General features: G+C 46.9%; 3 protein-coding genes and 1 long non-coding RNA gene across 4 annotated transcripts; 1 reads left to right on the forward strand and 3 right to left on the reverse strand.

The window, feature by feature from the left end:
• Positions 1-8,658: 8,658 nt before the first annotated feature.
• LOC132471659 (cytochrome c oxidase subunit NDUFA4-like) lies at positions 8,659-12,596 on the reverse strand. Its single transcript, XM_060070886.1, has 4 exons — positions 12,436-12,596; positions 11,564-11,649; positions 10,656-10,716; positions 8,659-8,985 (listed from the first exon to the last, which is right to left on the reverse strand). Exons 1-4 carry the CDS (start codon positions 12,475-12,477, stop codon positions 8,929-8,931), a joined length of 246 nt encoding a protein of 81 aa, XP_059926869.1. The 5' UTR covers positions 12,478-12,596; the 3' UTR covers positions 8,659-8,928.
• Positions 10,879-11,111, forward strand: LOC132471738 (uncharacterized). The gene is made up of 2 exons (XR_009528911.1): positions 10,879-10,962; positions 11,037-11,111. It is a non-coding gene; the product is annotated as an uncharacterized LOC132471738 (long non-coding RNA).
• A 402-nt stretch (positions 12,597-12,998) lies between the features above and the next one.
• slc35b1 (solute carrier family 35 member B1) lies at positions 12,999-17,899 on the reverse strand. The gene is made up of 9 exons (XM_060070508.1): positions 17,401-17,899; positions 16,866-16,969; positions 16,567-16,697; positions 16,436-16,466; positions 15,796-15,956; positions 15,358-15,484; positions 14,538-14,644; positions 14,250-14,403; positions 12,999-13,767 (listed from the first exon to the last, which is right to left on the reverse strand). Exons 1-9 carry the CDS (start codon positions 17,526-17,528, stop codon positions 13,715-13,717), a joined length of 996 nt encoding a protein of 331 aa, XP_059926491.1. The 5' UTR covers positions 17,529-17,899; the 3' UTR covers positions 12,999-13,714.
• A 464-nt stretch (positions 17,900-18,363) lies between these two features.
• On the reverse strand, positions 18,364-23,198 carry fam117aa (family with sequence similarity 117 member Aa). The gene is made up of 7 exons (XM_060070505.1): positions 22,814-23,198; positions 22,042-22,136; positions 21,655-21,773; positions 21,075-21,176; positions 20,688-20,910; positions 20,400-20,574; positions 18,364-19,994 (listed from the first exon to the last, which is right to left on the reverse strand). The coding sequence occupies exons 1-7, from the start codon at positions 22,921-22,923 to the stop codon at positions 19,772-19,774; spliced, it is 1,047 nt and encodes a 348-aa protein (XP_059926488.1). The 5' UTR covers positions 22,924-23,198; the 3' UTR covers positions 18,364-19,771.
• Positions 23,199-24,624: the final 1,426 nt, after the last annotated feature.

A 24,624-nucleotide genomic window follows, 5' to 3' on the forward strand; every position in this document is an offset into this window, starting at 1 on the left:
TAAATGGTGCGATTGTTTCCTAATTCCAGCCGGGGCTGGGGTGGGGGGGGGGGGGGGGGTGGGGGGGAGGAGGGGGGGTGGAGGTGTCACTCACCCCTGGTGATGGAAGCGCGTGATTACATAACACAACTGTGTAAATATGGCACGTGTGTGTGCCTACGGTACACCACCACCACCACACAATCTCCCAATGGCTGTTTGCGTTGCACTCACACAAAAAATCCCCATGACAACACAACAACAACAACAACAACATGTGGATTGTATTACCATCGATAATACTATTATTTATAAGGGAAGCTATCGGTAAGCGACTGCGAGCATGCAGACGGCTCTGCCGATTGGTCAGGGGGGGGGGGGGGTTCAACCACGGACCAGATGCTGCTGAGCTGAACCGAGTTTGATGAGTAGTTCCTTCATATGGAGAGGAGTGGCTCAATCGATACAATGCTTGTGTGCTGGAGGACGACGTTTGCATTGATCCCTGGACTGAGACAGGTCTCTCTCTCCCTCTCATTTTCTCCCTCTCATACAATCCCCCTCTCTCTCCCTTTTTTCCTCTCGGGATCTCCCAACTCTCTCTTTCCCCGTACACCCACCCTGTCCCCCCCACAACACCCCTCTCTCCTTCTCCCCCTCTCTCTCTCTCTCTCATAAGTATAAATATGTACACTGGTAGAAAGTGTACATGTAAAAACTCCCAAGACAGCTGTGCCGTATTTAAATTTTCTCGGAGAAGGAGTAATTATTTTATTTTGTATTTTTAGCAGTTTGGGAAATGTGAAATTTAGTTTGTTCATTTTGGGAAGATTTTTGTTAGACTTCATAATATTTGGTTCAGTTTATGAGGAACTGAGACTCCTCATAGTAGTCCCGGCTTCAACTGTTTCACAGCGAGTACAACGATATTACCTCGATCCAACTGTTGGTTGCCATGACGACGGTTCCAACAGCCAGTTTGCGGTCACTCATTCTGTATTTTTGTTTATTTTCTGTATTTGTTTGTAGTTGATGTTTGATTCTTTTTAAGTGTTTAGCCAATATGAGAACTCAATTGAGTTATCTGTACAGCATTCAGATTTAATAATTAATAATTAGTTTTAATTCTGTTTAATAAAAAACTGGTTACGCTTTTCCCGACTAAATCCAATTCTGTTACCGGAAAGTAAACTTCAACAAAAATATCATAATTTACCTCTAATAAGAAACAAGTCCTGCTATATAATAAAATAATAAAAGTATATATAATAAAAGTCCTGCTATAGGATCTATAGAGGACGCAAAAAAAAAAAACTATTATTTTTTCTGCTGAGACGATGACCATGAACCTATTATAACTGAGTCACATCCACGCGGCCACCACTATATAAGAGCCTGTTTCCACCTTTTAGTTAGCCGGAAAAAAAACATCATGTCCTTGTTTTTTATGTTTTTATGTGTTATTTTTTTACCTTAATGCATTTTCATAAGAGTGGATGGTGGCTTTGGAAACAAACAACGCGGGTCACTGATAAAAGGAGACGCAACAACACATTTATTCCGGCCAATCATCAAGAACGGGTGAACATTGGAGTCCACTGAGAGCTAGATTAAACCCAGCGGGCAGAATATACAAATAACAAGCTTCCACGGAGCTAATGTTCCAGCGCAAACCAATCAAGAGAGAGCATTATGAGCCTACTAATCGCATCGTCCTTGTATTAGGCGCCCAATGATATTTTACGGGGATGAGATGCAAGTTCCAAGAGAGACATGGTGTTCAGAAACCAAGCGACGGCAACCCCCAGATATCTGCTCAGAAAACGTTTATATATCTCCCCGATCGACTGTAAAAATAAGTTTTTTTGTCGGAGCGGAAATGCGATTTCATGAGATTTCTCTCCCTCTACCGACAAGCAAACCGAACATCACAATGTGTCCTTCGAGAGGGGAAATAAATAAATGCACCCTTCCTTCACGGTCTCTCCTTCGTACTTGACATCAAATAGCAGAGCTCCAAGAGACAGGGAGTGAGAAGGGCGCGAAGGCGGAGGCAGGGGGATGTTACAGGGAGTGTGTCGGGACGTTCACAGGAGACACACAGGTGCAACACTGAATGCACAAGCCAATGCATGCAGACAGAGCTCGGAGAGACCTTCCACGACCTGAATCACTGATGATTTATTGAATCAATAACAGCATAAATTAACTTGAATCAACATCATAAAGGCCAAAATACAGCTAAGACTATGAGCTGGACCAGCTGCTACCATAAACGTGGATCTTATACAGTACATTACAATGACTTCAATTGTTTTGCATACTTGCAACTTTGCAAAAATGAATATAAATTACTATAAATGAATACGGCACTGTGCAGTTTACTGTAAACGTTGAGTCTCCTATTTAAAGTAACTTTTGCACAGTATAACTCGGAGGGGTTGTCCCGGCCATGTATTTATTTTAATTAGCTGTTTTTAAGGCTAAAGAAGTATTCCATGTTAAATGTTGTGCATGGCTCCCTAGAGATGCTCTGAGCTCCAGCTCTGTACGCTCTGTGTCAGGGCTTCCAAGAGGCTATACCGCCCCCTGTGTTTAACCCCGGGAACTACACCTCACCACTAAGTGGCAGCGGTTTCATTAAATCCATATTGTGTACGATCATATACACAGTCATCCAAATAAAGCAAAAGCCACCATTTCCTTATTGCAACAGCGCTTGATAACCACTAAAACCCTGCACTCACAAGGAGCTGATTCATTAGTCGACGCGGTAAAGTGCGAAGAGGAAAATAATTACCCTTTCAAATAAGAGAGAGATGGCAAGGAGAGGAAAGTTCCCTTGTCTCGGAGCAGATGCTGGCTGCAGTGACAGCTGGCGAGGGCGGGCGCCCCCGTCTCTGGTTCTATCCGTCTCTACCTCTCTGTAGTGGTGTTAGGAGGGAGACAGATGGAGTGCTACTCCGGACCCAGCGCGGCTCCTTCAGTCCGCCCCGTTCCAGCTGCCCGATGTAAGGGCCGCCGGCCAGGGGGAACACGGAGAGAGCGGCCGCTTCTGTCCCTTCCTGCCGCAAGGGTCAACTGCTTACAGAGAGGTGCTGGCCCGCCGCGTCTGCTGCCGCAAACACTCTGCTGCCTCCCGGTGGCAGAGACGGGCATTACAGCGTCCACATGTGTTTGCGGTGACCCACGGAGGACACGTCTATCGAAATGGTACAAGTCTTCCGGATTTCTCTGAAGGACGGTCCGAAATCTCACCCGAGGAAGGAAAGTACACGCAATGAAAATAAATGAAGACACTGAAAATAAGGCTTTTTGAGACGCAAATATACTGAGATAAAAATACAGAGGTGGAGAAGGAATTGATGATGTGCACATTTATGTGAATGTCTTGTTTACTCCACAGGGTCCTTGGAGGTTTTTGCATAGATTAGAGAGTGATAGTCCCGGTGAGGTCCATCACGGCGTGGCTTTGTGACCTTGCCGTCTGTGTTGACGTGGGCAATCAATGCGTGGGGGGCTTGACAATAAGCCGTGCTCATCAGGAAGTCCCAAGGCGGCTGATCCAATCAGATGCCCTATTGGCCTTCGCCATTAACCTCTCGTTCATTTGTTACGACAGCACAACACAGACTCATTACTGGGAAAAGAGGAGACGAGCAGGCCAGAGAGGCGAGGGTCGAAAAGTGTTCTGCCTCCACTGGGATAATTATATAAATGCAGAAATCCGCAACAACAGAAATAGTCTCGTCTGAGGAGTTAGCTGAAGGGCCAATAAGAACCAGACCCCTATTGTTTTGCTGTATGGATTTACACTTTCTGCCTCGTTTCTGCTCCAACGAAGCTGCTCTACGTGCAGAGTGTGTGTGGGGTGTGGGGTGTGGGGTGTGTGTGTGTGTGTGTGTCTGTGCGTGTGTGTGTGTGTCTGTGCGTGTGTGTGTGTTTCTGTGCGTGTGTGTCCAACTGTGTTTCTGTGTGTGTGTGTCCAACTGTGTTTCTGTGCGTCCAACTGTGTTTCTGTGTGCGTGCGTGCGTGTGTGTGCATGTGTGTGTGTGTGTGTGTGTGTGTGTGTGTGCATGTGTGGAGTCCGCGTGTGTGTGTGTACATCGGTGTGCGCTTCGGTGTTCATTAGCAACCACAGCTGAATTATGACTAAGGTCTGGGCTGCCTCTCTTCCCAGCATGCCCCGGCGACTCCCAGAGGAAGCTTTAGCGCACATTAATGGAGCTCGGCTGTTCAGGAGCACAGCTCTGTAGTCACCGTACAGTAAAGGAATCCTGCTAAGCACTAGCGCTCTCACCGCCAGTTGGTGATATTTAAATAAGCAGACGGCTCGGATCCTGGGACCGGGTGCGTGTGTGTGTGTGTGTGTGCGCCGTGCGGCGGTGTGTCGATCCACAGAGGAGTGCGGTGTGACAGTGTGTACTGTCGAAACACCTCGACGCTTCCTAGAGGCTCTGCCGCCCAATGCCGCGGGTCTGTTGGGTGGACGAGTTAAACTAGGGGGACATGAAGAGGGAGGGGGCTGTGCACTTCATTGATGAAACCCCCGGAGCTGGGCGGGGGAATAGCGAGACGTTTGAAGGAGACTTCTGAGGATGCAGAGCCCAGAAAAAGGTATTTCCTTGAGCCTCTCTTGCAAAGAGCAATTATGTAAGGAACACAGAGACTGGGCTGTTTGGAACGACTGTCAAACGCTTTTCTGTTATCCGGACCGCCAACGCCAGTTACCAGCGGCCATTAAGCAAACCCAAAGGGACGAGAGTAATCGGGCCATTACAATTCATGACTCAATCACTGCGCAGAGTCGCCAGGGGAGACACTCCCGATAAAAAAAACCTGAGGCAGGATTGGGGGGGGGCGACGCAACCAAACGACACACAAACACACCGGTACCGGGCGCCGAACAAATACCGTGAAGTCTCCCCCCACCCGGGGCCGAGGGTCCGGCGTGAAGAGCACTGACTGCGTGTGGTCGGTCGCTGAGGGTGTGTGTGTGTGTGTGGGGAGGGGGGGGGGCGATGCTATCCGGTGCTAGCTTGGTGCTAATGGGCTGCTGGCTGGCGTGCGAGCGCATGGCGTCTCCCCGCGGCAGCGCCCCGGGTCGGTAGCCGGTTTGAAGTTTAATGACGCCAGCTGCCGTATCTGCCAGCTTGTGAGCGCTAACGAGCTGGCACGGCTGGCGGCGCAGGCCGCGCTCGCCGCACCTGGAAATGTAGCACGCCTTGCAGAGGGGCGGGGTGCTAGGGCGAGAGCATCGTGGATGGGGGCGGGGGGGAGCTGCCGGAGACCCGGGACGACTTGGAAGGCCCGCGTCTCTTTGAAGAGCGCCCCAATTTCCATATTTCATTACCCGCTTCTGACTGACAAGACCCAGGCAGATGCTCTATTTTCAGCTATTTAAATTTTGACCTGCTTTCCTGCCATGGATACAAGAGGAGGGAGAGAAAAAAATGTAATCCAAACATAGTTGCCAAGGACAATTTGAACTGTGGTCTGATGTTATTTTTTTTTATTGGTGTTGTTTTGTTTTTTTCATCCATCAAAAGAATATTGAAGACGACAGTTTATTAGCGGTCCCCGCTCTGGTAGAAACCACAACACCAGCGTTGTGTAGCCTCTGTTCCATCCCTTGCATGTTGCCTCAAACGCCTCAAAGTGTCCATGCATAATTTGCAAAAAAAACAACAACATTGTCCATCCTGCATTAAGGTTACTTTATGAACATTTCCGAGCTATTATTTGAGTTTAATTTGTAAGAAATGGCAGAGGTGTCCAGAGCTACGAGTGAGGGAAATATGGTGTGACACTGCAGGTTTCGACTTGCTGCCTATATATGAGGCTATTTTGATCCAATACTGGCTCGTTTCTGACCAATAGTGCAGCTCTAGATTGGTTTAGAAATATTGCTCTTTTCAGCTCTCTCTTTCCAACTCACTCACAGAACGCGACACTCATTGCAGTCCTCAGTGTCTTGCATTTCACATCAGGGAATGAGTGAGTGAGTGCGTTCGTTGTTGTGTGTATAGAAGGCAAACCTTACCATTTTCGGTTTGGGTCTTCTGAAGTGGTACTCAAACACATATCCATGTCAATATGCAAAGAGACAGCAAAGGACATGCATAACTTCACTCTGACTTACAGACTGACCAGCAGCGCAAAATGTTGTTGTGGTAAATACAATGAAGGACATGTAATAACGATTTGGGTCAAATGCTCCAGTGGCACGGGGGCATGGCTACGCAACCAGATGTCAGTGGGGTGCACAGGGGATTGGGGGGGGGGGGGGGGGGGGGGGCTCGAGGGAGGATCAGACACAGCTGGAATAGAGGCTCCTGATTAACAGAGGTAAGAGTTTGTAAAGGCCTGTGGGTTTTTCCACGTGTCATCCGTTAATGTAAATAAATTATGTTAACAAAAATGACAGTACAACCACTTAGAGAAACCCTGTCCCTTGCTACGAAGTTAAGATTTCGATGTCACTGTTTAAAACGCATCAGTAAAACCCATTTCACGCCATGTGTTGTGTTGCCAAACAAGCATTTACACTTTACATGCCACCTTTGCTCAGAGAATTAGCTTCAACTTACCAACATAAACTGACAGATAGCCTACGCCTGTAGACTCAAAATACGGACTTATGTATGCAAGGTTTCCTCATTCAAATATCTAAAAATTAATACCTAGTTTATGTATTTGTGTGCGTTGTTTACTTACATTATCCCAAATGTTATCTTCAAACCCAGATGAATCCGTAGTCGTATTCAAGGTGACGGTGTGTTTGGTCGCCTGCGAATCCTGGGAAACAGTAAACTACTAGAGACCTAAATAAGAAATATATGTTAAGCTGATGATAATTAGGTCTTCACCAAGCAAATGCGTACGATATTTGTAACGTTATAACTCAACGATCGAAAACGATCATACATTTAATTCTTTGCGATTGTTTTGAACAAGGATAACGGCATTATTTAATTTATTAACTTTATTTACAGCAGTAGATATTATTATCTACTGCTGTAGGCCTATCTGCAAGAGTCATCTAATGGTAATTAGATAAGTATGACCACCCCTATGATCCCACGCCACGATGCACTCTAACCCCGTAAATTGTTGTTCTGATCGAGTGACCCCTAGTGGTGGCGGAAGGCCCTTACACTTTTCAAGTCTGAGCGCTGAAGAAATAACTGATAGGACTCAAGAGAAATTATATTCATTTCCTAATTTTCTCATCTAAGTATAGACAGAAAACATAAGCTAAAATACTGAGTAAAACACCTTCCACGGATAACTATTTAATGTATTAAAATACCCAATATGATATGGTATATGCCCTACTAAGAATTTCTTTAATTTACAACTATATGTTTTTGCTAAGTCCATCCTAAAGGAATCTCTAGAATAACAGTTATCCAAACAAAGCTTATCCAGTTTTGGTCACTGCCTCATGCGTTCCTTTATTATCAAGACAAGAGCAGGAAGTTAAACCTGCAAAAATAGAAGCACGAACAAGCAGAAGAAAAAAAAACACATCAAGTTAACTTTAAACTAATCCGTTAAAGCTATACAAGAACCAATAAACTTCTGTGGAGGATTACGTTCTCAGCGTGGGCTTCTATTCAAACATTAAGGTCTCCTTGACATTTTCTGCGGTGCATCGGCTGCTTATCCTCGTCGAATTTTTCCGGAGCTGGAGGGAGGAACAGACTGTGACCCGTTGACATTTACAAACTCATCTGGCAGAGAGCGATGGCATTCTATAAGAGGAAACACGCACGCAAAAGCAAAAAAAAAAGAAAAAAAAAGCCAGTGCTGTTCGTTGCAAGTGCTTATTGCTATATTCCAGTCAATTATAGCTCAACCTTTTCGACTGTGTGCAAACGTGTCTTTCATTAATTTTTCTCGCACGAAAGCTGTGATCACAGGAAACCAACTCCGTACAACTGGCACTCGCACGGCAACAAGGCCGCACGTATAGTTGCGTGTGTGCTGATAATGCGGCATTAACGCCACTAGACTCGAACAATCGCCAACAGAGGGCGCCATATTTCACTGGTGTTCCTGTAATGCTGCACCATAGTTTATATTCAAGGAGTGGTGAGGCCGAAAACTAGTTATTTTACGATGGTCATATGTAAGGTCTTAAACATAGCAATATATTTTTTGAAAAAAAAAACGGATTAAGATCCTAGGGTTTTGCTTCCGCAAGAGACCCAAGACTTGACCCTTGACACTACATAACCTCCCCCTCCCACCCATCTTACGCCCTTATTATTTGTATGTCCTGGCACTTAAAATAGCATGCATCGTGTAGCATCTTATCCTACCTATCTTTGTTGTATATGGGGAATGGGTTAACCTAACAAATGTTAGCGTTTGCACTTACCGGTAGTTCTATGAACATCTTTACTGTACCCACAGATATATTGTTCTTCCTCTTTCTGACAAATGTACTGATTGCAAGTCCCTTTGGATAAAAGCATCTGGTAATTGCCCTGAATTTAAATGTAAATGTTTTGCCCGACAGTCTGGGCAGAGGTGAACAAGCATGAAAGAAGAGAGCAGAGCTAGTGGATACAAGCTGTAAACCAAGGGGTATAAAGCACCGCATGTGCAGACAGGTTTTCGTTTCCAAATAATTAAATAAGCCCACTACTCACAAAAACCAAGACAATCTGTTCCCTGTACATTGGAGATAAACCTCCTTTTTTATTAACAACCATGAGAAAGTTGAATTGATGACATGGTTCAAAAAGGTACGCGATGAGCAAACCCAGAAGAACCAAAGAGCACCCAGAGGAACAGAAAGGCTGATGGTGAGCGGGTCTCCCCCCCCAGAGGGAATGAGGGTGAAGATGAGAGGGCGAGTATGGGGGGGGGTGTGGTTGTGCAGACGGAACCGATTGGCTCGGCAAAGGACCCGCCCAGCGGAGACCACGGTTGGGTATTTAGAAGTCAGGTCCCTCCTTCTTCAGCGTCTTGTAGTCCATGTTCACAGCGTAGAACTGGAAGGGGATGGGAATAAATGGTGCAAGGTAAATAGACTGCATTTATACAGCGCTTTTCTAACCAGTGGTCACTCAAAGTGCCTAACATTCACCCATTCACACACCGAAGGCGGTGTCAACCACGCAAGGCGACAGACGGCTCCTCAGAAGAAGTGAGGGTGAGGTGTCTTCGCTCAGGGACACCTTGACACTCAGGGGGAGCCGGGATCAAACTAGCAACCGGTTACCAGCCAACCCGCTCTACCACCTGAGCCCAGTGTTTCCGCTAGAAGAAATTGATGCCGGTCATGTGACCGGGAAGGTTTAATTTTACCGGTCAAATTGGAAGAAAATCGGTCGGATATTGTCCGTGTTTATTGCACTTAAAAAAAATTGATAGGCAGGCTATATATAGAAGAAGAAGAAGTGTGTGATCATACTTTGATTCGCCATGGTTGTTAAATACCGGTACTCCGCAAAGCTTGCCGCCGGCTTTCGCTAGCTTGCCGCCGTTTAGTTCATAAACCTACGGTAGTCTATAGCGATCAATTTGAGCGAGTGCACGAAATGTAACAACTTATTTATTTTATCACAGGCTACGCTACAATCAAAACCCTCATTGTTTTACATGAATTGGCTAAACAAATGTAGCATATTTAAACACAATTCAAATGATGCTGCTCAATTTAAAAGGTTGAATCTCCTCGTGACTGAATGTTTGTATACAGCGCGCATGCTGTATGCGCGCAGGGTTGATGCGCTCCACTTTTTTCTGTGGAGAACCAGCGCCTTGAATATTCCGCATAAAACGAAACCGGATCGTTTTCGCCCGTTTCGGCTCCGTGTGTACGGGGCCTTATTTCCAATCGTTCGTTTCCATTCTGACCGGAGACATTTAGAATTTTCGGTCCTCCTCATTTTTTTCCGGTCAAAGACCGGTAATTACCGGACAACGGGAACTCTGCCTGAGCCACATGCCGAATAGAAAGCAGATGGTGTACCGATAAGATAATGAGGAAGGAAATTAACACTGGGGCTAACTAACAATATGCACAGGTAGCTCTAGGGCAGACGTTGGGGGAATAGCGTGTGAAACGGTCCCTTGTGAATCTCTTGCTCTCTATAAGATCACACATAGCCAACAAGACACTATGAACATTGGACCAACACCCGCTGCTAGGGGGTGAAAGCATGGCCAGAGAACATCGGGAGAAGACCAAGTGGTAGGGCTGGGCCATTAATCAAATTTCGATCTCGATTTTAGTTTTTTTATTTTATGTTTTATAGAAAGGGCAGAACAGCTGGATACATATCTGTATATTATTTTAGCATTATTCTTTTTAATCCATGTCATTCAACAGACCCATAACTAGGATTTGATTATATTTGAATAACTTACTTGGGATTTGGCTTTAATAAAAAAAAAAAAAAATGTATGGACTACTTTGAAAGTGTGTAATTCAACACTGGTGAAATATCCCCAGCCATGTACACTATAGGTGACCTGGTAACGATTTGAATGTGATTTGAGGAGTCCCATGCGCCAGTGAGATGAATCTCACAGCTCCGAACCAGCAACATGATTGGTCAAAACATAATCGGAATTGTGCAAAACTTTCAAGACATTTCAGTTAACACCGGGTCACTGGGTGATGGATTGGGGGGGGGGGGGGGTCAGCGGAACTAACCTTCTGCTGATTAGTTGGGTCCATTTTGGTCCATGGCTCAGGGTTGTTCTTGCGATCCCAGCTGTAGAGGGAGATGAAGTCAATACGAGTCACCCCCTCGGTGTCAGTGCATCGTTTGGAGCCATCAGTCTGTCCTGGTGTTAATGTGTTCGGCGTCCCATGCATAAAGTATTGACGCCATCTTTCCCTGAAATCAGCCTTCTCTGCATTATGAATCGTGGTGGGGGTTGGATGATTGGTGCAGGAGTGAGGGGTTGAATAATGGGTGCAGAAGTGAGGGGTTGGATCATTGGAGTAGGAGTGAGGGGTTGGATAATTGGAGTAGGAGTGAGAGGTTTGATAATTGGAGCGGGAGTTTGATGATTTAAGTAGGAGAGAGAGGTTGGATGATTGGAGTAGGAGTTTGATGATTTAAGTAGGAGAGAGAGGTTGGATGATTGGTGTAGGAGTGAGAGGTTTGATGATTGGTGTAGGATTGAGGGGTTGGATGATTGGAGTAGGAGTTTGATGATTTAAGTAGGAGACTCATGATTATAATTGGCTGACTCATTAATTCCCTCACTCTCCACCTCAAGCTGGTGTGTGGTGAGCGTTCTGGCGCAGATTGGCTGCCGTGCATCACCCAAGTGGGTGCTACATACTGGTGGTGGTTTGTGAGGTCCCCCCTTCACTTTAGGCGTCTTTGAGTGTTATTAATTATTATTATTCTTCATGTTTAACCTCTGTTTTCCTTTTATTCCTAGTCTGTTTTACATAGTTTTGAATGATGACTATATGCTCTGTAAGGTGACCTTGGGTGTCTTGAAAGGAGCCTCTAAATTAAATGTATTATTATTATTATTATTATTATTATTATTATTATTATCATCATTATGATTGGTGTAGGAGAGAGAGGTCAGCAGGCCTACCTGACATGGGGGCCCATGCCAAGACGAGCCAGGTACATCATGGACATGACAGCGCCTCCACCGATGAAAAAGAAGAGGGGGATAAGCTGTGGGAAAGGATATAAGGTGCATAAGAACGATTAATAACAGTTATTAAAATCAGTCACAAGGTGCCAAACATTAAACCTAGCCCCCTAAAGTACAAGAAAACCAAGTCCCTGAATAATCAAGGAAGAAACTTCCGAGATGCAACGCTGAGTGGGTGATCTCTCGGACATAACACGCAAAACTGTTTAAAGTGATATTTAGTTGTTAAAAATGTACATATATACAACCACCCAAGTACACGTTATTCAGAGAATTAAATAGAAGGTTCTCGTAGGTCGACGTTACCCTTGTCCTCGTCTCACCTCTCTCGTCCTTGAGTGTCAGATACAACCATGTGCCTTGCGCATTTAAAATTGAATTTTAAAAATGTAAAAAGTCGACATCTGTTTGTTTACACGAAATAATACAAACGTGGGGAAAAATGTAAGACTTGTGTCAGGGTCGGCACGCAGCCTGTCAGTTAGCATCCCGGTGGCTAACCAGCGGCTACTGCGGTCAATCCCTGAACACATACCGTACAGGCCTACATGCTCCCTCTGCCATTTAGGAGTTTCTGACACGTCCAATTGAACGATTCGACACTTTAATTCATATAAATAATCCGAGATGCAATTGTAGAAATCCTTAAGTGAACGGGTCAAGTTTTGACCTCTAGCTAGCCAGGTAGCCTCGACGCTAGCGTCGGGCGCGGTTCTAAAGCCTCCCTAGCGAGGGTCGTTTGTCAAATAAAGACTTCATATTAGTCTACATTCATTAAAGGTATTTTACTTGAAAACTATACTCACCGCCGGATGGCTCCTAAGCTGCTTGCTGACTGTGGCCAACATGTTTGCTGTCCTTGTTACCTCTCCCAATATGTACAATAACACGATTTGCACCTGTAATGGCTGGTCTATGTACCACTACGGCAGAGGGGCAGGGTCAAAAGGAAAAGCGCGAAACGTAAAAAGAAATCTATTCAAGTCATTTGCGTCCCTGGTGGTTAAAAAATCCAACCAGTTTGACACATGTAACCAGCACTGAAGGTGCAATGATGTGTACGTGTGCTCTATAGGGGTTCAGAAATACTTGATGGTGTCCCCTATTAATAATTCCGTTATCTGCAAATATTTTCAGAATTTAATTGTTAAAACCTATCAGAATTGTAAGAACGAGAATCCTCAAACAATTTATATAATGGAATTACATAGCATTTACGCCTATACAATCGACTCCAACGCCCTGAAAATAGGCAGACTATCATTGGGTCTCATAGTAGCTGTCAAATCTCGACATGAAAGCAGGCGTCACTGTTTGACATGAATAAATACAGTACAATCCACTGAAGAAAACAATTGCAATGGCTGGATTAAAATAAGAAAATTTCCCTTTTATGATCGTTTTCTTTTTTTCACATGAAATGTCAAACTAATTCAACATCAACAATGCACATGACACAAAAGGGTACATTCAATGATGGCCTTTATAAGTTGCAATCTACTTTCAACTTCAAATATGTTATATCGATTTTCAGGGACTTTTTATTGGTGAAAACTCCTTCAATGTTTTTCAGAAGCTCTTTCTGTCAATGTGAACGTTAAGAAAAATGAATAAATGTAAACCAGGTATTGTCTAAATCAAAAATTCACCAGGTAAACGTGTTGGCTGATGTTTCCTTAGCAGTGTTTTAAACAGCATCCATTCATCCTGAAGGAAACACTGGGAGGCAACATCAACAAGGACCCCATTTTCTGTTCCATCTTGGTTCTCCCCCAGTTCTTAGTGTTCTACTCTGCATGATTCCATGAGATTGTGAGAATTGTAGACACCACTGGGCTTATCCTCGTACAAGTTTCTTTTCACATATTGCAAGTACAGACACAGCATAGGGCGGAGTTGAAATATATATTTCTTCATTACAATTAGGTTGCACATAAAACCTGTCAAGAGCCAGTTAGAGGAACATAGAGGAAATAGATGATTCCTAACAGAAAAATAATGAACCATTTGGTGCTGGATGTGTGATTCTGGCTACTAAGGTCCATTTGTCCTGAAATGTTGCCTTCCACGTTCTGCAGATGCTCTTCAGTGCGTTGGCTTTCTCGGGGTCTTGCCAAACTTTGAATCCAAGCCAAGACCTTGAAAATGAAGCAAGATGTGGTTAGGAGGTTATAAAGGAGACCATGCATGCAAGTGCTTGTTATTTGTTCCTATAAACATCATTACTGTACCAACAGCGATATATTGTTTTTTCTTTCTTCTGACAAATGAACAATTGCAAGTCTCTTTGGATAGAAGCTTCTGCTAAATGACCTGAATGTAAATCTAAATGCACTGCACCTTCGGAATTCTGGATTGAGCTATGTACGTGTGAAATAAAAAAAAGGTATATATATATATATATATATATATATATATATATATATATATATATATATATATATATATATATATATACATAAAAAATATTTTTATAAGGAATCGTTCACCATCTACCAATAAAATGAAATCAAAGTAGGCAAGTAACATGCTCTGGATGAATCCCTAAGGTTCAGCTAAACCAGACGGTGTGAGCCTCGGCACCGCGGTCATAACGCCTGTACGCCGCGAGTCTCCTCACCAAGGAACACCAGCAGCGTGCCCACCCACTGCATGGACGTGATGACGTTCCCGAACAGCAGCACGGAGCCCAGGATGGTGAAGAACTTGCGGGTGGTGGTGATGATGGAGCAGGTGAGCGGGCCGAAGCTCACCACCGTCATGAAGATGAAGGTCTGTTGTGGAGGAACGGAAAACACAAATGAAGAAATTAGGGGGAGGAAAACAAGACTGTTATCTCAGGAAGTCTGCGTCTTGATCATAGACCATTGTTTACAGATTATACATTAGCATGTATGGATGGATTTACCTGGCCCAACGCGCTGGTCAATCCAAACAGGAGAATGTTGTAGAAGATGCTAGAGTGACGTTCGGTGAAACTCAGGAACTCCCAAATCTCCCCGGTCCACAACACCACTGCAAGTAGTAGAGCGAGCGAGCGAGTGAGTATCATATCATCCGCTTCAATCAGAAGTGGCAAATTTAAACTAGGGATCGACCGATATATCGGTCGGCCGATATTATCGGCCGATATTCGCGGTTTTTACGTGTATCGGTATCGGCCGATACGCGGCTGATTTTCGCCGATTTTTTTTATTTATTTTTTTTATTATTTTTTTTTTATACTTGTTCTACCTCACCTGTTTTTAATATTTGTTAAATATTGTTCATCTACTTGTTCTTACTTGTTCTACCTCACCTGTTTTTAATATTTGTTAAATATTGTTCATCTACTTGTTCTTACTTGTTCTACTTCACCTGTTTTTACTATTTGTTAAATATTGTTTTTTATATTGAAGTTCAATAAATGTTCCTTTAAAAAATAAAAAAATAAAAAAAAATAAAAATCGTCTCAAGAAAATCGGTATCGGCGTATCGGCTAAGGCTGAGGAAATTTAACCGGTCGATCCCTAATTTAAACCTCGCAATAAGAACCGCCACTACACCCATCCCCCCCCCACATCACAAATGCTGCTCTACAATGCAGGCTTTTACTGAGGATTTCTACACCATTATCACCGCGTGTTCCTAAATCTGATTGGTGCAGGTATAGGGGCACAGTGGGGATACAACCAAACATTGAGAAGAAAACCCTCGTTGGATACCAAACACAGCAGGAGTAGACCCACCTAGTCCCAGCACCAACGTGGACCACAGGTTGATGTTGAGCATCATGTGGTAGGCGCTGGTCTGGAAGCGAGTCCTCATGTGATCCTGAAACACGCCGGTCAGCCCGTCCATGGTCAGGGAGAGCAGCTTCAGCAGAAACAAAAAAGCACGGCAGACAGTGACAAGAGCGCTAAGGCTGCACATTTAACGACGCGCCGATGAGTGCCGACGGTGCGGAAGGAAAGGAACACGGCTCGCTAACCAACAACATGCAAAGGTAGCGCTAGGGCATGCGTTGGGGGAACAGCGTGTGAAACGGTCCCTCGTGAATCTCTTGCTCTCTATAAGATCACACATAGCCAACCAGGCACCCTACCTCTCCTCGTGAGCAGGCGGTAAGATAAAAAAAACGGAAGACAACGGAAATGTAGGTCAATAAAGTCTGGGGTCACACCCACCAGCAGGATCTCGCCGAACCCAAAGAGGTGCTCGTCCGTGGAAGCGCCCCCTTTGTTGGGCTTGTAGAGGAACAACGCCACGCCGCTGACAATCAGAAGCACACACAGGTACTTGGCCATGGGATACCTCTTCCTGAGTATCGTCACGCCCAGGATCATCACTGAAGGGAGACACGGTCGGAAATTACAGATTTGAAGGGAAAAGGGGAATTTTTTATCGATGTCTCTGCTAGGCAGATTTCCCCATGGCCTCTATGTCAGGGAACCTTGACGGAGGGGTGTGTGTGTGTGTGTGTGTGTGTGTGTGTGTGTGTGTGTGTGTGTGTGTGTGTGTGTGTGTGTGTGTGTGTGTGTGTGTGTGTGTGTGTGTGTGTGTGTGTGTGTGTGTGTGTGTGTGTGTGTGTGTGTGTCCAGGTAGATAACCAATCTGAGAAGAAACGTCCTGATACTAACGAAGGAAAGGACACGGTGATGTAATCCAGCACACGTTGGCACATGCATCGGTGCCATGTGAAATAACAAGGACACAAATTTGAAGTTATGAAACCAAGTTATTGCTTTATGACTCAATCAAAGAGACTGAGAGCGAGACAGAGAGAGGGAAAGAGAGAACAAGAGCGAAAGCATGAGTGACACTTACCAGGTATAGGCTTGCAGGACTTCCCCAACACCTGTTTGAAATCACATATTGTATTAGCAAAGACTACAACAACGAGTCCTGGCCAGCTACATTGGATCCCCACGCCGTGTCTATTTGAAGGACACACACACCTGTGTAGGGTAGTTGACGTACTGCAGAGCGGAGTTACTGGAAACCATGGCTCCCAGATAAGAGAGCGAGCACAGGCCATAGAGCCAGCTCTTAGTGTGGTCTGCCCGGGAACCCTCGAAAAACTGGATCACTGACGAAGAGAAGACATAAAAAAAAAAAAAAAAAAAACAAGACCCAATCAAATAATCCATATATATTTCATTGTATAGCGTTAAGAGTTGTAGTAGTCACATTAAAGCACATCTTAGTGGTGGGGAAGCCTTTTGAGACTTTTAAGTATACGTTTAAGTATACTTACAGATCCGGGCAAAAATAGCGTTGATGATGCACTGAATGAAGACCAGTGTCTGTGCAAATCGAAAGCTCTCCTTCTTCTCCCCGTGTCCATATTCCCCTCGAGTGCTGCATCAAAAGAATAACTCAAATCCGTTAACAATGAGTCGGTTGAACACAGGTAGCTGTTGGGTAGCAGCGTTTGAGGTAAGTATTAAAGAAAAGGACGAACACACAGTTGTGTAATAATTTAACACACAAAGAGACCGTTGCTTGGATAGGACTGTAAAGCAGTGTTGTAACCCGAAACGGCCGCGGTCCATCTAGGGACTGAGGCATGAGCATGCCATCTGAGTCTTAACATTTAGACACCTTTCACGATTACACATTATTCAATATAGACACCTTACATGCAGAATGTATTCAAGAAATCGTGTATTGTAAATACTGTCAGTGCGTCCAAGCATACAACCCGGTGCAGAATCAGTTTTATTAATGCTACATACTGATACTGCTAATGAAATGTACCAACATATGGCAGGGAGCTTATCAATACTCACATAGTCTCTTGTAGTATACCATAATAGAAATAACAGACGAAGACCCCGAGGAAGCACACGATGAACCGTAAGCGCTCATTCTGCAGCACTGCCGAGGCACCGGACTTGTCTCCCTTCCCTGCAGCCATGCTGTCACTCAGTCCGGGTATAGACACCGATACCGTCCCGCTGCCTGCGCCCCTCGGCACCGCGTCCCGCTCCACTATAGCCGATGTCACGAACACGGATATCCCCCGGTTTACCACCGACACACAATGACAATCTGGTCGGAGTCAGCACCTCAGACAGCAATTCACTCCCGTTTTCATCAATCCCGATCACTATACCCCAAATCGTACCACAGGGTTTATTGCGTTGCATATAAACTATTAAGGCATTATGAATCAAATACCATTTTTTCGGACCAACATTTGGATTAGAGTTCCGTCTAAGCAGCTCTACGTCATCGTTGTGAACCCCGACATCACGTGGGATCGGTTGTGTTTTTATTGAAGGAAATGCGAAGAAAGGGCGTGAAAGCTGGAATGGGGAAGGACCCCGAGACGGCGAGGAGCCCGCACTGAGGGCCTGGCCCGAGTGACAGTTAAAACCGGAGACTGGGTCTATATTTTATTATATACAATAGTTACACTTACACATCCCTTGTTCTCTAGACAAACTGGACGGAAAGGTGTTGGTAATTGGGATTAAATAATGCTGTGCTTTAGTTATATGAAACGGCAGTGTAAAGGCTACTATAAACTCGTTTGATGGCCCCACGTTAGAACGTTGCGTGGGCTTAAAATGTGGAGAAATGTCACTGGTCCAAATACGACAAAAGATAACCGTTTCTGGCCAATCAGAGAGCCTGGAGTGTAAAGGAGGGCGGAGCATCACAAACAAATACAAAATACACGTGTCAGGTACAGGATGACAACAATGAGAAGCAGCAGTATCGATTGGCCATCACACTTTTCGGACAAATTTTAGAATCAATAACTCATTTTTGGTTTTATTTGAAGAATAATGTAACAATGAAAACAAATTCATATTAATATGAATAACCATCCTTCCTTCAGAAAAAACAAAGATTAACAAATGACACACATTTTCATTGTACAGCTGCTCGAATATTGGCATTGTTTGAAAACGTGTTCAAAGAAAGTGTTGCATAGGATTAAACTGAAGACAACAGTCATTATCGATATGATCAACGGTACTCACATAGCACTTAAATGCGGAATTCGAACAAGACTACCAGCAAACATGAGGAACTAATGCACCTGTGATAGAAAAACCGATGCTAGGTGGCACTGACGATTTAAGTGGCTAATCCAAACACAATATCATTGCATTCCTATAAGCTAGTTAATATGGATCGGCAAATACAATCTTGCGCAGGCCACTGTAAAGAAGCCATAGCCGGTTTGCCTTGAAATGTACAACTCTGCCAAGAGACAACTAGAAACAATGAAAGGGTGAACACAGAACAGAACCCAGTAACTAAAGAGCCTCCTTGTTATCCGAGTACAAAATAGGCCCAACCAGCTTCCTTAGCTTCAGAGAAATTGTTTAAAAAAAACAAAGAAACAAGAGAAACAAACTGGACGTCAATAAAAACAGCTTCTTTGAAAGTACAATAAATGCATCAAGTAATTATACCCGTCACTCAACGGTGAGGGCATCGAAACATACTTTATCAATTGTGTCTGAACATACCATGTGAAGATAGTTATTGTACGTTCTTTAAGTGCTTTAGGTATTGTGTTTAATCTTACCTAATATGCAGCAAAAACAATATTAAAAAGAGGCATTATCAGAATGCCGTTTCCTTTTTTTACATCTAGCGAAATGATATTGCAATACTCTTGTTTTATTTTCTTCTGTTACAAAGAAACCCCCTAGTAAGAAATGCAGTAATATGAAACAAGCACTCTTCTTCATCTCCTCCTGGACAGAAGGACTTCATCCACGAGTCTCATGACCATTAGTTTGGGGGGGGGGGGGGGGGGGGGCGGGTGGGGATACTGGGATCACACCAGTAACGATCCAACGAAAGGCGTCTCAAAGAACCAAGCAGCCAGATAAAAAAATAACAAAAAACACAACTGAGGTAATAATGTCCTTGGACACTTAACACTAGATCTACGAACTAAGTGGAACTGACGCACAACTTTAGAAAATGATTTTTGTCGCAGGTCATCATGCACACGGCGGTCGGAGCGACCGCGGCGTGACGACGACTGATGGACACACGCGGGTGTGTTGAAATAAAAATAATATAAAGAAGCATTCGGGGTCGTCGCTTCCTCCTCGTCCTCCCACCGGCCAGGGGGACCGTGTAAGGGGCCCAGACGCGAGAGGGGCGGGCGGGCGGTCTCCGGTAGCAGCCCTACTGCAGACCCAGCTGCGTGGTGGTGGTGGGCGAGGCGACCGGACCGGGGCAGCCGGAGACGGGGGACACCGTCAGGCCCCGGAAGAGGAGATCCACGGAGGGCAGCAGGGGCTTGAGGAGGCTGACGGGGCAGAAGGCAGAGCCACCGTGGGGGGTGAAGTTGACCTTGTTGGGGTCGGGGCAGCTGGCTTGTGCGACGGGCTCCCCCGCTGACGCAGACCTGGTGACGGAGGGATGGAGAGAGAGTGGGAGTCGGAGGAGGAGGGGGGGAGAGAGAGGGGGAGGGAGAGAAGGAGGGAGAGAGAAGGGAAGGAGAGGGGGAGAGGAGGAGGAGGAGGAGGGAGAGGGAGGAGGAGGGAGAGGGAGGAAGAGGGAGAGACCAGGGTCATTTCAGGATGCGAACACCCACCTATCAAGGATAATATCATGATAATCCTTTTTTTAAATGCAATTTAAATTATGTGCAACAACGCTCACTTTCTACTGACTTTTACTGTTTGTCCGCTCTGTTGTTTGTCAATTGTGCGGCCAGTCTGACCGACTTTGTGAGCTACTTGATACCTGGTTTCCCCCAAAGGGGGACGGATAAGGCATCTCTCCGTCTAATCCCGGTCTTGTGACTCACGTGGCCTCGTCGACGGCGCGGACTCGCTCACAGCCCTCGGGGGGCTGCCTCTGGAAGGAGTAGGTCTTGTAGACGTGGGGCGACGAGGAGGGCCTCAGCAGGGTCAGGTCCAGGTCGAACGGGGGCGGCGGGGAGGTGGACGCGGAGGGCCGGGGGTTCTCGCCTTCCGCGGGATCTAAAAAAAAAAGAAAAGAGGACACAGGCTCCAGTGAGTCAGGGAAAAAGCCGCACGACGCAGAGAAACAAACACGGCCCGTCAGGGCGGGGGGGAGGAGGCGGCTCTCTGACCTGGCTTGGCCCGGGCGCCGGGGGAGTGGGCCGGGGACAGGAGAGAGGGGTCGATGGGACAGGGGGAGTGCTGGGGGGAGAGCAGTGAGGGGTCCAGGGCACAGGGGGAGGGGGACGGGGACAGCGAGGGGTCCATGGGGGTGGGGGAGGGCTCGCTCTGGGACCCGCTGCTGCACCGAAGGGCGGGCACCGGCGCCCGGTGCCCGTCCGGGATGTCCAGGATCTGGGGGAGAGAACGGGGGGGGGGGGGGGAGAGGGAGAGAGGGGTGAGGCGCGGAGCAGGAGGTCACATGACACCATGTGTGAAGGGAGGACGCGGGGGGGTGGACGAGTGACAGGACTCCCAACGAGTCAGAGTCGGGGTGCGGACGGACGTCGGTTCTTTACCTGCTCGTCCGACTTCTCAGACACAAACACCTCCTCCAGCTCCAGGTTCAGTCCTTCCACGCTGCGACGCATCCTGGAGGCCAGCCTGTTGAGCGGGATGGTCTGGAGAGAACACGCAAACACGTATTAAAAAGGGAGAAGTAGTGACGCGATTACAATTAATGGAGAAGTAGTGACACATATCCTGTTGAAGGGGAAGTAGTTGGACGGAATAAAAAAACATGGGGCCCAAATGAAGTTAGCAAATGCACCGACTATTTCTGTGAAGCAAAGTGAATTCCGATAATCAAGGGACACACCCCTATGCAAGGGTTTCATTTGTCAATAATATGACAATAACAACGATCACACTATATTATTTAAGATCTATACACCGAATGTGCCCTTGATTTAAATGGCATGTCCAGTTTCTCCGTACAGTGGTTGTGGTGGTAAGAGTACAATTAAATACAATCCAGTGTGTTTCTCCATGTCGAGCCATGCGGTCTACATCACAATATATGCTGTATTTAGATCTCCCCACGGATATGGGGTGGTGAGCGTGGGGGGGGGGGTGGGGGGGTGGGGGGGTTGGGGGTACCTGTGTGATGCCCGCTGCCTGGCCGGCGAGGTGGGGGTGGTTGTGCTGGTGGTGCTGGCAGCCCACGCTGGGGGCAACATGACGAGAGCGCTTCTGCAGCTGATGCTCAGTTTGGCCACCTGGTGGCAGCGTAGAGGGGAGAGGGGAGTGAGAGCTGGGCCTCACTGGAGGAGCCAACATTTTCAAAATGGAGGACCAAATTAAAACGGGGAAAAAAATAAGAAATAACCAAAAGAATCATAAGAGTAGCAAAGACAGTAACAAAGGACCCGCAGAAAGAACCTGATGGGAGAGGTTTTGGTACTAGGTGTACCGGTGGGCACTGTTAAAAGGTTGAGCAAACGAGTAGAACTCGTGTGTTCGTAGAGAACCACTTTGAGTCGCTTGCTCTCTCAGGTGCTCCGCGCTGCCCCAGGATGCAGACCGCTTGTGCCCCCCCAGGGGCCTCTTCGCTGGGCGTCTTCGGACCAGGCACTGGGGGTCTGGGAGGGAGGGAGACACGAGGTCAGCACATTCGGGGAGGCGACAGCGACGAATCCCAAACCAAAAAGCAGAATCGACCCTATAGAGGGTACAGATCAGTCATTATGTGTAGCTCGTTGATCCTCAATACCAACTGGATTCATGTGGACCCTTTCAACACGGATCAGAAACAAGGTCAACAAAAGATTATGTACTTCAAAAGATTTCCATTTGAATTGAAAACCACGAGACAAATGAGAAAATCTAAAACTAGAACAAATGCAAACATGTTAGACGTAGAGCGTTGGATTTGGGGGGGGGGGGGGAGTTGGGGGGATGAAGGCAACTTGACTCTCTGGAGTGAAGCTACTTTGAATATACGCCTGAAAAACCGTTCATACAGCTGCTATCAACACCTGTCCCAACAGCTGGGCAAAGAACAGCAACAAGAGACTTCCTTTATCTAAAACTAACACACACACACACACACACACACACACACACACACACACACACACACACACACACACACACACACACACACACCACACACACACACACACCCACACACACACACACACACACACACACACACACACACACACACACACACACCATTTCAAGGTGAATTAAAGTTGTTATTCAAATGTGACCGCGGAAGGCCACACACACACACACCATCGGGGAACGCTCATACCGACTTCCTGGCATGGCCTCTGGATCTCGCTCCTTGGGGGGGGCCCGGCTGGCCAAGACCGGCTTGGGAACACCCTCTCCGGGAACAGAACCAGAACCAGCCGGATTCATCGCAGACGACGCCAGACGGGGTCACGTCTGGACCACATGCTCCCCGACCACGACCATAACCGTGTGTTCCGGTATTGCCCTCGTCACTCCAGAATCCAGATTACCGCTCGTCTCTCCGCAAACACACACACACACACACACACACACTCTCTTTGACAAAGACGAGGCCTCTTCATGCAGCGACTGAGGAGCCATGAGTGGCTCGCAGCCTCGCAGTACACCGGGCGGTTGTCATCCTCCCCAAACGCCCCCCCACCCCCCACCCCCCACCCCCCAAACCCCACCATCGACACCTTGCTTGGGCCTCGCGGGCGCGCCCGATATAGCCTCCGCTTCCAACGCCAAGCGTGTGCTCACCGCTCGGGCATTTCTGCCTCCACCAGTCAGCGTGGGAGGACGGTGCTGGGTGGGGGGGGCGGGCTGGCACACGATACTAGGCCATCTTGTGCCTGGCTAAATGAGTACGAGAGGAGGGCGTGGTGGCGATGGGTGCCGGGCGGGTGTTGAGTTACAGCCTCCGCCAGCGTAAACACCGGGGGGCCCCCCGGCGTCGGAGGGAGCGCCACGCGTTACATAATGAAGGACGGGGGCGCGCGGGGGGAGTCACCGGGGCCGACGCTCCGAACAGGGGCCCCAATCCATCCCAAAACTTCCGTGTGTGCTCATGACACTGTAACGCAGCCTTGAGTGGGAGAAAGGCGCCATTTAAAATAAACATTATTACTAAACACCTAACGTGGCGATCCGAGGTGTACAAGTTACCAGAACACATCCTGTAGTGTTGTCTAAATGGGTCTGATAATCTTCCCTGATCATCACTGAGTGCACGCTGTGTGTGTCACAGCCTTAAGATAAGAGAGATGAGATGAGATAAGATTTCACTGATAACCGTACGAAGGAGGTGACAGGATTTACCGGTTATATTGCCACTATCAAACTATGTTTATTAAACTGTTACTGCCACTGAAATAAATGAAGAGATGTTAATGATGGCCGTCCTGGAGGAGACTTGGGGGGTAGGGGGGGGGGGGGGGTTGCTTAAGAGGCCATGGTGGAGTGAAGCTGCGGTCATTGGAAGAAAGAAAAGAGGAACTGGCCTGCGGTGGATGAGGGTTAAAGGTGCTGGGAAGAGTGGTGTGTGTGTGTGTGTGTGTGTGTGTGTGTGTGTGTGTGTGTGTGGTGTGTGTGTGTGTGTGTGTGTGTGTGTGTGTGTGTGTGTGTGTGTGTGTGTGTGTGTGTCTCTAAGAGGGGAAGCCACTGCGTTGGGGGGGGGGGGGGGGGGGGGGGGATGGGATGCCGGTATAATGAGGTCAGAAGGGGTCCGTTTTTGACAATGGAGGCGGAGGTCTGTGTGGCCGAGGAGGCTGGCGAGGTTCGCTGGGGGGGCCTGGCTGCACCAGCTCTGGGTAGACACACTGGGGGGGGGGGGGGGGGTTGTGGTGGTTGTGGTGGTGGTTGGAGCAGCCCAGAGCCAAGAGAACAAAAACAAGCGTTTCCAGTCGGCTGCTTCCCACTCGGAGCGTTGGGCCTCGAGCCACCGGACACCTGCCGTGCCGAGCAGCTCTCCACATTACCATCTGCAGCCCAGAGACACACACTGGCCCCCGGCCCGGCCGGCCGGCCCGCCGTGGTGGGGCACAAACAACCAGCAGGCCCTGGTCCACACAGTGCACTGCTTATGGAGAACTACTGCTGCCATGA

The sequence above is a fragment of the Gadus macrocephalus genome, chromosome 2 (assembly GCF_031168955.1).
Source record: "Gadus macrocephalus chromosome 2, ASM3116895v1".
NCBI lineage: Eukaryota > Metazoa > Chordata > Actinopteri > Gadiformes > Gadidae > Gadus > Gadus macrocephalus.

Bases quoted from the DNA above. Each gene is read 5' to 3' on its own strand.
- LOC132471659 (XM_060070886.1), bottom strand. From the start codon at position 12,477: ATGTTGGCCACAGTCAGCAAGCAGCTTAGGAGCCATCCGGCG. The intron at 11,650-12,435 runs GTGAGTATAGTT...CCTTTCCCACAG, and splicing joins AGCTTAGGAGCCATCCGGCG to CTTATCCCCCTCTTCTTTTT. The intron at 8,986-10,655 runs GTTAGTTCCGCT...ATCCCCTTCCAG, and splicing joins ACCCAACTAATCAGCAGAAG to TTCTACGCTGTGAACATGGA.
- slc35b1 (XM_060070508.1), bottom strand. From the start codon at position 17,528: ATGGCTGCAGGGAAGGGAGACAAGTCCGGTGCCTCGGCAGTGCTGCAG. The intron at 16,698-16,865 runs GTAAGTATACTT...TCTCTTCGTCAG, and splicing joins CGCTATTTTTGCCCGGATCT to TGATCCAGTTTTTCGAGGGT. The intron at 16,467-16,566 runs GTGTGTGTGTCC...GATTTCAAACAG, and splicing joins ACGTCAACTACCCTACACAG to GTGTTGGGGAAGTCCTGCAA.
- fam117aa (XM_060070505.1), bottom strand. From the start codon at position 22,923: ATGAATCCGGCTGGTTCTGGTTCTGTTCCCGGAGAGGGTGTTCCCAAG. The intron at 21,774-22,041 runs CAAGCGACTCAA...CGCTGCCACCAG, and splicing joins GCGCGGAGCACCTGAGAGAG to GTGGCCAAACTGAGCATCAG. The intron at 20,911-21,074 runs GTAAAGAACCGA...TCTCTCCCCCAG, and splicing joins CTGAGAAGTCGGACGAGCAG to ATCCTGGACATCCCGGACGG.